Below are 12569 nucleotides of genomic sequence, written 5' to 3' on the forward strand. Positions count from 1 at the left end.
CTTACTGCACTACAAGATAAAAACCCAAAGAGATCAAAGCTGCTTACACGACACAACGCCGCACAGTAATCATGGCGACTGGAGGGCGGAGCGTTTGTTTCAACGTTTCTGAGCCACATCTGTCCAGCACAACACAAACACTCACTTCAGCCTCAGCCCACTTTTCAGGTCTGGTTCAACTTTTTACAGCAGGGGGGCGTCTGCACTGATGAGCTCATTGAGACAAAGATGTCAGAACATCTTCAACCGTTTGCATTAAAACAGAGGAAGATAAAACCTGCAAACATGGTTTTAGTTTCTGTTGAAATATAAGAGTGTTGCAGGAAGTCAGATTTACTCCATCATGGAGCATGACATCAATCAATCAATCAATCAATCAATCAATCAATCAATCAATCAATCAATCAATCAATCAATCAGCTGTTCAGTATTCAATAATTCTTTTTGCAGAGCAGATCTAAAATATTAGAAAGGAAGCTGAAATGCGTTAGCATAACGCTACTTGACATGCTTGACCATTTGCAAAGCAGCCAATCCCAGAGCATCATTCATTTTCCATGTTGCTGATTGGCCTTCATAAAGGTCATAAGGTCAGAAGATCAGCAGAGACTGGCAGAGCATGGTGACAACTTAGCATCTTTGTTGCTACATTTAGAAACTTTTCCAACCACTCTAGCAATTTCTTTTCCCCAGAAAAGTGACTAATTACAAATCCAACAACATTTCTCAGTTTTATTGAGGATTTTCACAGCAACAACATCTGACAGTGATTTAGGAAAAAAAAAATCAGAATCGTAATTTCATCAGACATTAACGCTTCGCATGAATAATAAACCAGAAGCAAAAATTGAAAACTAGCATGGACCTCAGAGAAATGGCGTCAGACCTGCTCAGAGGTTTGGACTTTCTGAGCGCCGTGCCTCTGGTAAGGCGCCAGCGGACGGAGCCTTTGCTACATCAGGATTTATTCTGCAAATATGTTTCCATCTACACTTTAGCCTTTTTCAGAAAAGCCCAATACAACCTCAAGTGAGAGTAAAAAAATGTTTTTGTGAAATTGAGGAAGTTATTTTGAATTTCTATCAAACCTTTTCATTAGTTCAAAATGCGAATTTAAAAAAAATCTTTGATGGAAACACAGCTAGTGATCTGTCAACCTTTGACCACATGGGATCATCATCATGATTAAAGAGTGACTTGTTTCTCATTTTATTTATTTAACTAGTAATACATAAAAATGTATCCATGTTTAATACCAGTTTACCCACCACAGAGGAACAGTCTTTGAAAGTTTTCAGCTTCATTAATGTGCTGGTTGTGGAGAAATCTGAGTAGATGCAGCTTCTCCTAAATAAACTGATGTTTACATTGATAATGCTAACTTTGCTAACTGTGGCCTCCAACAGCCAGCTGCAAACAACACTACAAAAAAAAAAAAAAACCAAAACTGGAACAAAAAGGAAAAAACTTTGCTAAACCTCTGAACAATCCCACATTTCTACAGGCAGGAGAACCTGCCAGCAGATTATTCTCCTCTGTCTAAAGAGACCAGTTTAACAGACCGGAAGCAAAAGGCTCAGGAGCTTCTAAAGTTCGTCTTCAGGAAGCTTACGACACCGCGAGGATTCAAATCCATCCGTTTTCCTGCAGAAGACGTAACCAGGAAGCTGGTTGTGGAAGCTCCTACCTCGATGAGGAAGTCACCCGTCCGGAGCCCCGCCTGCCAGGCCACACCGCCCTCATCCACCGACTCCAGGTACTGCAGCGCCGGGAAGGCCGGCGTGGGCGTGAACTCCTCGATGGGCGTGTCGGCTGCAGCACAAAGGGACAGAGGTCAAGGTCAGAGGTCAGCCTGAACTACGGTGAAGTCTGGATATGTGAAACGACTAGATTCACTTGTTTCTACGGCAACCAGGTAATTGAACTTAGTTTAAATGTGTTTCAATAAGATTAGAGATTTTCATTCCCATAAATTGAGGTTTTATTTAAAATCCAGCAGATTACAGATTAAACTTCAGACAGATTAGATCTAATTTCTGCTGCTGTAAATATTCTGCTAATAAATCTGATTTAAAGGTTTTAGGTCTTCCAGCCTTCCAGGATCAGCCTGTTTGCAGGAGGTCAGGATTCCTCCAAGTTAGAGAAAATTTAATGACAATTTTTTTCAGCATTATTTTAATTCAGGACCTGCATGAATAACAGTTTCAACTTTCTATTTTTTGGCTCTGCTGGTTCTGGTAAAAACTGTTACCAAACAGCAGAGCTGCCATCCTGCAGCTTTTAGATGCATCTGGAGCAGGACGAACCTAAAGGACGCAGGAAGGTCGTTCAGTGTGTGTCGATAAATCTGGAAACCAACACCGATTTATTTGGTTTATTTCATCCCATTAATGGAGATTTTCAGTCAGATTAAACATATCAGGAGCTGCTTTTCTCCTCTGTATTTGGTAGAGAAAGTGGAAGCAGATCCTTCCTGTTGCTTCTGTCTCCTAACAGGACTGAGAGGAATGTTCAGGAAAAGTCATCTAAAGACGATTCGATTGGTCCAAAGTTCTGCTGAACTGTTTTTCATTCAGTATTTCTTTTGCATGTTACATGAACTATTCATATTTATTACTGAGTTAATGAAGTAAAACAATAAAATGCTAAAAAAAACCAAAACCTGATAATCAGCCGTCTATGTTTGAATAAAACCAGAGAATTTACAAACTGAAGAACTGTTAAGCACCAGGTGAAACTGTTGGTCTGATTTCTGTACAACGTGGCGCTCAAGCCGACCAGCCGTGGCTTCGTAAACGACTCAATCTGAACATCTGGACGCCCAACGTCCAACGTCTCTGGACATCTGTCTCAGCTTCATCAAACTCCAAACCAGAACTCAGCTAAACTCTCAATCCTGCCGCTTCCAGAAGAGGAAAGAAGTCACTTTAAGAGGCCAGTAGTCCTGATGTGAGTACAGTAACACCATCCATCCTGCTGGATGGAACCGGCCCGACCCAGCCCTCCCTCTCCCCCCTTCGCTCGCCCGCTCTCGGGGAGGTTACAGAATCCTGCGGCTGGGAGAAACCAGTGGTGACAAGTGACACTTCCTATAACTCACCGTCTTACTGGGAGACACACACCGCGAGCGCATCCCAAGATCTCATGGGAGCTTCTTAACACAGTTGTGATGTTTCTGCGTGTGTGTGTGTGTGTGTGTGGATGTGTGTGTTGGAGAGAGAGGGAGAGTGAGAAACAGAGAGAGAGGAGAGTAGTAATGCAGAGCGAGGAAGAGGATGTGAGCCTATGTGACAGCTCCAGCATCAGGGCATGTTTGTGTGTTCGGCCCCGGCCCAGTAAGTGGGGCCGGCTCCGCTGCTCCAGGGTGGGAGTCAGTGTGTGTCACACAGTCTGGAACATTCCTCTGGTTTTACTGAGCAAATCTCTCTTTGTCTGCTAAAACACAGAAACATCAACAACAACAAAAAAAACACAGCCTCTCGACAGAATCAAAGAGGCGGCGGCGACCAATCGAACGGCGCCGCACGGTAGTGGAACGCAACGTGGATTATGACACGGCGAGAATCGTCGTAGAAACCGATGCAGCAGCAGCAGCAGCAGCAGCAGCAGCAGCAGCAGCAGCAGCAGCAGCAGCTGCTCCAACCAGCTATTTTTAGAGCCCCTCTCACAGCCTGCTGGAGCCTCAACCCGCCTGGATGTGCCTCTCGTATCACAACAAGCACTGAGGAGGTGGGAGGGGGCTGAGAGGACGGGGACGGAGGACAGGGACGTGTCAAACGTGTCCGGAGGAGCTGCATGCCAGCAGTCCTCCTCTGTGCTGATGTCATGGAGTTTTGCTTCAGCGCCACATGGATGGTGGTTCTCGTTTAGGAACTCACCCATCTGAAAATCTGGGCCGATATCGATATCCGATATATTATCTATATCTCCCAACTGACCAGACGATGACATTGCTTCCTTACTTTAGTCAAAAACCCACCAATCACATGGTCACATGACCAAACAAATACCACACGACCACATCCCCTTTCAACATAAAAATGTCAATTTTTACAGATTTTTACTGAAAAATCTGTATTTTTACCGACATAAAAACATGTTGTTAATACGACCCAGTTTTAATTAGCAGACTGACACAGGTACAAATTCCTAACATCAACCGGTGCTGATGCCGATAACATGCTGTACTCCTAGTTTGGTTGGTCTGAAGTGGCAGATTTACACCACATAATGCTGCATAGCTTCACAAAACAGTGAAACTGAAAAGTAGTTAGCTAATATCTGCACAGTGATTCACTACTTCAGCATGTTGATCAAGACCAGCCGCATGCATAAAAGACAGAGAGAATCAGTTTAATGAGTAAATATCCGACTGACCAGCAGTTTGAAAGCATAGCAGCTGAAACGTGACAGCCAAGCATGCGATGATGATGCTGCAGCATCGCATGCATCTCCTTCTTGTGCTCCAATTGTTCCAAGATTGATTTTACCGGAAGATGATGCACTAAAGATGAACTGGGTTAATACGAGCATTGGTTTGTGATCTTGGGTCAGAACAATCCGCTAACAATCAATCGATCACTCTATCAATTATTTTGACATTTAATCAGATTAAAAGTGGAATATTCTGCATATTTTTCATTCACTCACTCAAGTCTTATACAATATTAGAAATAAATTTAAAACATACAAATAAATAAATTATTTTTAAGATAAGGAAATAAAAATAACATTCCTTTAGTGAATGTTTTATCATTTGTAACATCTGCAGGTAAAAGAATACATGAACTGTGGATTAACATAATCTACTCAAGCACTAAAAATGTGCTTAACGGGAGATTTTATTTACAGAACTTGAAGCTAAAACTGAAACTTGAGGAGCTCTGTGTAGAACAGACCTAAAGACGAATGAGATTTTTGTTTTCAATGCAAAATGCTTATATTTTTGTACAGCTTTATCTTCAGTACTGCTTTGATTGTGTTGATCTTTCAGTAAATGGCCTTTCTGGAGTCTGTGTGCTCCGGTTAATGATGAACCGATTACGATTATTTCAATAATCGATTCATCACGGCTTCCAGCCGTAAAATTGCCCGAGATTAGCTTTTAAAAGCTAATCGTTGGAAGTTCCAACTCTTTCAGATGAAATTGTTTAAAGTGCAGCCCTGACGCACAGCCACATACAGATGAATTCTGCGGGTCACTTTCACGGTGCTGTAAAGTTATTTACGGACACAAACTGAGGCTTATGACGTTTTTATTTAATGCGTTCTGCCGTAAAACAGACCGACATGCAGATACGTGCAGGTCAGGTGTAAATGTTGCTGCTGATGTCAGAGTCCGGAGGAGTTTAACGTTACGCTCTAATGTCACGCAGCTCTGGAGGGTCAGAAACATCCAGCCGTCTCTGACACACATGTCAACACATCCAGCTGATGTGCAGCGCCGCATTCAAGCTGTTTCTATTCTAATGCATAAACAGCCCGACATGCACAGAATTAGGGTCATAATCTGGATTTCAACGCACACAGCAGCTGTGCCAACAAGTTATTTGTTGGTATAAATAGAATTCGGCATTTAACTAAATCTGTCTCAAACAAACATGCACAGAAATGAATCCTTGACAAAAGCAGCCATAAATGAGTGAGTCTCCTACCTTTGGCCCCGCGCAGGACGAAGCCGAAGCCCTCATTCTCCTTCTTCTGGAGCACCACCGTCTTCTCATCCACCACGCAGTCACTGTGGAGCAGATGCCGAGCAGAGCGCCCGTTAGCACAGCCCATCATCCGCAGCATAGCCACGGACGCCCTGCCCGAGTGGAGGTTCATGCTGCTGGAGGAGAGCTAGTCCGGCCGGGGCAGGGCAGGGCAGGGCAGGGCGCCCCCACCCCACACCACCACCGCCTCCTCCTCCTCTGGCTCTAGCAGCCCGAGCGGCCGCGGCCCCGGCAGCCCTGCGACAGCATCTCCGGGAAAAAAGACGAGCCACAAGATAAAAATAAAAAATAAAATAAAGTGAAGAAGAAACGACGGCGATGGCTGCAGCCGCTGCGTCTGGAGCGGAATCTGCCGCGCGGTTACCGCTGCCGCTCCTGCCGCTGCTGCGGAGGAGCCGAGCGGCGGTGCGGCAGTGCGGCGCCTTCGAGGAGACGCGACATGAGTCTGGAGGTTGAAGGCGGCTCAGCGGCTCATGGTGAGGCGGGGAGGAAGGCTGCGGCTCGACGGGAAGGCGGGCAGGGAGGGAGGGAGGGCGGCGGAGGAGAAGCGGCGTGGAGCGGCGTCTCTCGGTTGGAGAGCTCCGCAATGAGAAACCACAGCAACAGACTCGGCGGAGAGATAAGCGGAGTGGGAGTGGGTGGGTGACAGCACAGTCATTTACCGACTTCTTAAAAAGTGTCTCTGCCTGTCTGAGCAGATGACTGAGAATAAAGCTGCGGATCAGTTTGTTTACATTACAGCCTTTAACTAGGACACAAAAATCTGAAAATCCTACAGGAAACAAAGAGGGTTGAAAATAGTTTAAATTTTTTTTATTACTATTATAATTTCGAATCCTCAACAGTTAAAACCATTTCTATCACATCTGGAGTTCCCCAGGGATCTGACCATCTATGACCCACGTCCTTCCCATCGGAAGTTAATAAGTAAAATTACTAACAAAATTAGAAAATCATTAAAAAGTTCATTTATTTTAGCAAATCAATTGTAAAACTGCTAACACTGACTTGTGATTATTATGACTTACAGCAAAATGAAACAGAGGAAGTTATGATATTACATCACATGAACAAAATGGACTTTTAATGCAGAAATGTCAGATCACAGGTTCTGTCTTGACATTAATTCAGAGATCACAAACATGTTCTGTAAGGACAGTAAGCCTTAAACAAGCTGGCTGTTCACAAAGTACTTTATACAGGCACATTAACAGAAAGTTGAGTGGAAGGAGGAAATTGTTGCGAAAGTTGCAGCATTGAGAGGAACGTGAAGCAATTCCTATTCACCTTAAGCAACGTCGGCCTCCATGACATGCTGCATTACTGCATGTCATGCAGAAGGAGTGAATACAAATATGGATATATTTCTGCATTTTAATCTGATATTTTCACCTTATTTACTTAAGAAGCACATTTGAATTTTGTTGCTCTGAATGTAATCAATCTTTATACTTTGACTTTTTCCAAATAAATTACTGAGGTAAATACATTTTTTAATGACATTTTCATTTTTTGAGATGCATCTGTAAAATGCTGATAATTAGCTTCACTTCCAACAGAGTATAAACTGTAATTCAGGAGTTTTTGGGATGTTTGCATCCTCAAAAGCTTCAGTTTAAATCTTTGCTTGCTAACAAATCCTTTAAGTCCTTTTATCATCAGCGACAGAGCAGATAAAACCGTAATCATCGGTTTGTGTGGCACACCAGAAGACACAAACATGCCTGTGTGTTCATGCGCTGTGTGTGAGCAGCAGCTGTGGCGCTGGAGCCTCCGCTGTTGCAGCTGCAGCTGTGTTTATGAGGAATCCTCCATGAGGTGATGAAGCAGCAGCTTCTCCAGAGCAGCTCAGGGAGCCCAATAGGTCTGACTCAGCTCTACGCTGCCGCGCCTCACATCCTTTCTCTGAATTCTCTCACTTCATTTCCTTCTAACCTCCCTCCTGCTAACAAGCTGTTTCTGGAACACACATGCAGGAAAAAATGCTGCATTTGGGCTCTGAGACGTCCGAACCAAAGGTCAAGTTTGCTTTTATGACTTGGGGCGACTGCTGCAAGGGCGGCTCATTCATCTTATATCAGGATTACAGTGAACAGACACGTGGGATAAGAGGGAGAAAAGACAGAGACAGAGGAACGAAGAAGGAGAAAGAGCGGCGACCGCCATCCTAGCAACTGTTCCCTTAGCAACGCAATCTGTGTAGAGAGGAAGGAGGCCAGCGATGCTGATACACCGAAGGTTACCTCACAGCATTCCCTCACACACACATTCACACACTCTGTGTTAATCTGAAATCTGGCCTCTGTATCAGGCCAGCAGCCTGAAAGCTGATCCAACGTGTCATGTTGTTCAGCAGCGAGCGGGGAGGGCCAGCAGGCTGCAAATAGAGCTGAGCGTGCAGCATGCATGGGAGGAAATGTGAAGCCTCTCATTGTGAGCTCCACCGTGGGAGTCTGCAGGGTATTTATAGCGGCTCTCTGAGCTGCATGGTCAGATTTTCATCCCTCCACATCAGGAATCTGGAGATCCAGAGGTGAGTTATTCGGTTCCCTCCTTACATCACCAGCACGGGAGAAAAAGCCTGAAAATCAGCCTTTCATTGTGACCCGTTAATGGCGTTCTGCAGAGTACTCTCAGTGGCGGTTTCCTTCCCGCCGGCTGCATCCATTTGTGCCTGGTGACTGAGCAACGCCGCCACCATCATCAGCGTTTTATCCTGGACCGCTCAGGGAGCTAATGCAGCGCGGATGGAGGTTCACATCTGGAGTCCAGCCAGCAGCGCAGCAACATTCTGCAAACTGGGAGAGTTCCTGCATCAATAAGCATCAAACGCTCGGAGAGAGAGAGTTCATGGGAAAACTCGTTTCTCCTGCAACACTGAAAATGAAATTAGTCCCGTTTTCCTACTTCCAACAAAGTTTTAGACAACCTGCACTTCCCTTTGGGAATATCCTGACTTTCAAGTTTTTATGCCTGCTGCAAAGAGCTTGAACTGCTGATGATGGCTTTTGCTGAGCTGCTCTTTTTATGAACTTGTTCAAAGATTTTTAATTATCTTTAGGTCAGGAGGCTGGAAAGGAATCCTGGCAAACAAACGTCTGAATGTAAACTAAGAGGTTCAGTTAGAGATCATCATGTTTTACAAAGAATGAAACAATTAAAAATAAATTAATAAACTGGTTTTACACAGCCACGTGTACAGTATTATTTTATAAAACGATGTGCGGGGATATTGGTTTTTATAAAGACTCGGCTACATGTGGACAAGGCCAAAGAAAAATGAAACACGTTGAAACATTTGATTAAGTTTGGATGTCTGTGTTTGAGTGCCTGGTTTCCTCTACCAAGGAACACATGATGGCAGCTTCTGTCGCCCGCTAAACATCACAGTAAGCATGTAAACATGGACGCGTCCTGATGAAGACGTCTCCTCTCCCTCTCTGTCTTCTAACCTGCAGAGTTTCAGCACAAAGCGCCCAGTTCTCGTCTTCAAGTGCATTAGTCAGGATTACGGGGCTGCTGTCAGTGATCGATCGGGTCTACTTGCAGGTCTGGTTTCATCTGTGTGCGACCTGCTGCCTGCCCACCCACACACACACACACACACACACACACACACACACTGAAGAAGATAAATTCCTCCTTCCTTCCCCACTGGCAGCTAAAAAACACACACATACATCTTTAAAGAGGAAAGAAAGGCTTGACAGGAGGACCACAGTGTTCCATAAAAAGAAGGAAAAAACCTGAGCAACGTCTGAGAAAGAAAATAACAACCATTAGGGATGTTTGCTCCTTCAAGGAAAAACCCCTGAAACCTTTGGACCTGGAATGTTGCAGGACCTGGAGTCTGCGTCACGTTCTGCCTTTGGCTGAGCAGCTTCAGTTATGGCAGACACGCTTCACCTTGACCCACATGGAAGAGTCGGAGCTCCGGACTCGGAGTCCTGCCAACGCACATCCAGCAGAGTAACAAGGAAACGCCCTGTTACCGCATCATCTAAATCATTTCTCTGGGTCTAACGGCCCTTTAAAGGCCTTTAGAGCCAAGCTATATAAATAGATCAAAATGATGAAATCACTCCATAAAGGTTAAAAAACATCTGCACTGACACTTTTGTTTTTGTTAGAAAAACCTGTTTGCAGTGACTAAAACTGGAATTTAAAGAGTTTTTTTTTTTCCTGAGAAGTTTTTGGAGTTTCCATTGAATTGGTCTTGGTCCAGAAACGGTTCTGGATTCTGCTTTCAGATCACCTCTAGAAGAAAATAAGTGTAAGTTTTCACACCTGTAATTCCTTTATTTTAGTCCAAATCAGTTTATGAATTTAACTTGTAACTTTTTCCAGTGGTTCAGTTTCTTTTCAGCTAGCTAAAACATCAGTCACGCTAACCATTAAGCACCAATCAGAAACATTTGTTTTGCTAACGCTACACCAACATGTTACTTAGTGATGGCTAATGCTAAGCGCTAAGTGACCAGTCTGCTTTATGACCAGAGCCCTGCTGTGGTCAGTTAGAAAAATCAGCAACTATGAAACGGAAACCATGAGCGAAAGGTCAGGTCTGAAGAATCACTTCCTGAAGCATGACTGTACATGTCGAAGTGTAATTACAAATTTGAGCCGTTTGAGGGCGACATACTATGTTACAACACATGTTGAAATCAACTTTACGAGTTAGAATAAGCTGAACACCAGGTTGGTGGAACTAGTTGGAAATTTAGCATTAGCCGCATCCTAAAAGAGTTTTCTGAAGAGAACCACTCACTCTGAGCGGGCCAGAACCGGTTAGAACCGGTCCTGGTTCTAATGGAGGACTCTTTCTGTTTAAACAACAGGGCACCACATCATCCCACTGTCGCCATGTTTCTCAGGAGGGATTGCTGAAATTACGATCAGTTCAATTTAACTGTATTTGTAATAACATAGGCTTCATCAGACTTTACTAGATCTGAATCAGTGGGTCCATTTGTCTGTATAAAGTTAGAAAATCATGTCTGCTCCTCGGTAGCGTTTGCAGAAACAAAATTTATAGATTAGATGTTTAAAGAAAGAGATCGGAGTTCTCTGGGACCGGATCAGAACCTTCCACTCAGCCCATTAACATGCTGCAGAGATTCACCAAACTGACTGATTCTTTTAAACAGAATTAGTTCAAAGCGGAGCCGGGATTAGACTCGATTTCTGCTGCGACCCGGAGGAGAACACATCCATCTTCGTTCCCGCTGAAGCTCGTATTAAAGCGGACCTGACAGCAGAGGAGAGCAGACCTCAGCACCACTGGGTGTCGGCGTCAGGAGCCATCACAGCAAACCGTTCACTCAGAGAACTCGGTCAGAGCCGACAATTCAACCAATTTTCCTTTTTCTCAGGACAGAAAACGTGAATGAAGGCAGACGGAGATGAATCGGTGGCACAAAGGACGAAACGTTCAGGCTCACCTGGAGGCGTCGAAGCTGTCGTACGAGCCCACGGTGTAATGTCTGAAGAGTTTCCGTCTGTCGGCCCGGTCCGCTCGGGAATCTGAGAAAGAGCCCAGCAGAACCACATCAGAACCACAGTCCACTTCCTGTCTGCTTACAGGAAACATCTGGAAACGCCTGCAGTAAGCAGGAAGTAGCAACACGCTAGCAGGTTTTACGCCGATGAGCAAAGAGTTGGTCTAGAACTACAGAACCAAAACCAAAAGACGGTTTCAGAACTGGACCGGGTCTGGAGACACGACTGAGACTCCAGTCATCCAACGCAACCATCCATCCAACGCAACCATCCATCCAACGCATCCATCCATCCAACGCATCCATCCATCCATCCATCCATCCATCCATCGTCTGTGAAACAATTTTGCCACAAACTCATGTTGGTTACAGAAATATCAAAAGGTAAATCTAGTTTCATAAACTCTTTCTGATCAAAGATGGAACAGAAATCCAGACGTTCTGCAGCAACATGCTGGTGGTTTCAGGTTCTCGTGGTGCTGGCGGAGAATCAGGTCCGTGGTGAAACATGGTGCCGTTGGATCCAGACGTGTTCGCTCCGTGTGTGTGGTATGGCGGCCAGCTTGACCTCTTGACCCCATCACGGATCCTGACCTGTGGATGTAAACCCAGAGCTGAAGGTTGTCTGAGGGTTGGAGCTGACCCGGTTGGTGCATCAGGCCAGAGGAAGAGGAAGCAGCAGACTGACATGGAGGCAGCTGGTCCTCAGTGGTGCCCCCTTCAGGCAGCAGGTGGAACATGAAGATGCTGTTTTTTTTCTCCATCTGGTTTTCTGTTAAAACAAACTTAACACTTTGACGTCATGATGTTTGTGTAAACAACGTCGTCAGTCGGATTCTCGTTGGTTTGTCAGATTAATCTTCATCTCCTCCCCTAATCTTCCTCCCTCTTCTGTCACACCAGCTGTCACTAGTTCACAGAGACGGCGCCTGAGGTCATCGCTGCAGGAAGGCCTTCCTCCTCTTCCTGGTTACATTTCGGGTCCGATCGGGTCGGATCAGACAGGATTACCAGCTTTTCTCTTTCTGTTTTACCGAGAGGAAAGAAACGCTCGATGTTGGTGATGAGGAGCGCGGAGGGGACGTGTCGTCTCCGGCAACGCGGTGGTCCATAGCAACGGTCAGCTGGTTTCTATGGTCACAGATCAATAGGGACGCAGCAGCCATGTGTCTCACCAGAACACAGAGTACTCACATTTGTGTGAAAACATGTGCGTCTGCTCCGTCTGTGGTTGTATCACCGTCCTGTCAGCTGTGTGTGTGTGTGTGTGTGTGTGTGTGCGCGTGCGTATGACTGATTCTGCTCTGGGTTCCTTCCAGGCCCATTTTAACCCCTGTTTTCCTGCCTATTTCAGTTT

General features: G+C 45.1%; 2 protein-coding genes across 2 annotated transcripts in view; both read right to left on the reverse strand.

Annotated features, from left to right (window-relative positions):
• Window positions 1–12569, reverse strand: part of LOC103151154 (SH3 and multiple ankyrin repeat domains protein 2) — a 166012-nt gene that overhangs the window by 46081 nt on the left and 107362 nt on the right. The gene's annotated exons all lie outside the window — the stretch shown is intronic.
• LOC103151153 (SH3 and multiple ankyrin repeat domains protein 2-like) lies at window positions 1524–8256 on the reverse strand. Its single transcript, XM_016681183.1, has 2 exons — window positions 5655–8256; window positions 1524–1812 (listed from the first exon to the last, which is right to left on the reverse strand). Exons 1-2 carry the CDS (start codon window positions 5824–5826, stop codon window positions 1577–1579), a joined length of 408 nt encoding a protein of 135 aa, XP_016536669.1. The 5' UTR covers window positions 5827–8256; the 3' UTR covers window positions 1524–1576.

Source organism: Poecilia formosa, unplaced genomic scaffold (genome assembly GCF_000485575.1).
Source record: "Poecilia formosa unplaced genomic scaffold, Poecilia_formosa-5.1.2 Scaffold272, whole genome shotgun sequence".
Classification (NCBI taxonomy): domain Eukaryota; kingdom Metazoa; phylum Chordata; class Actinopteri; order Cyprinodontiformes; family Poeciliidae; genus Poecilia; species Poecilia formosa.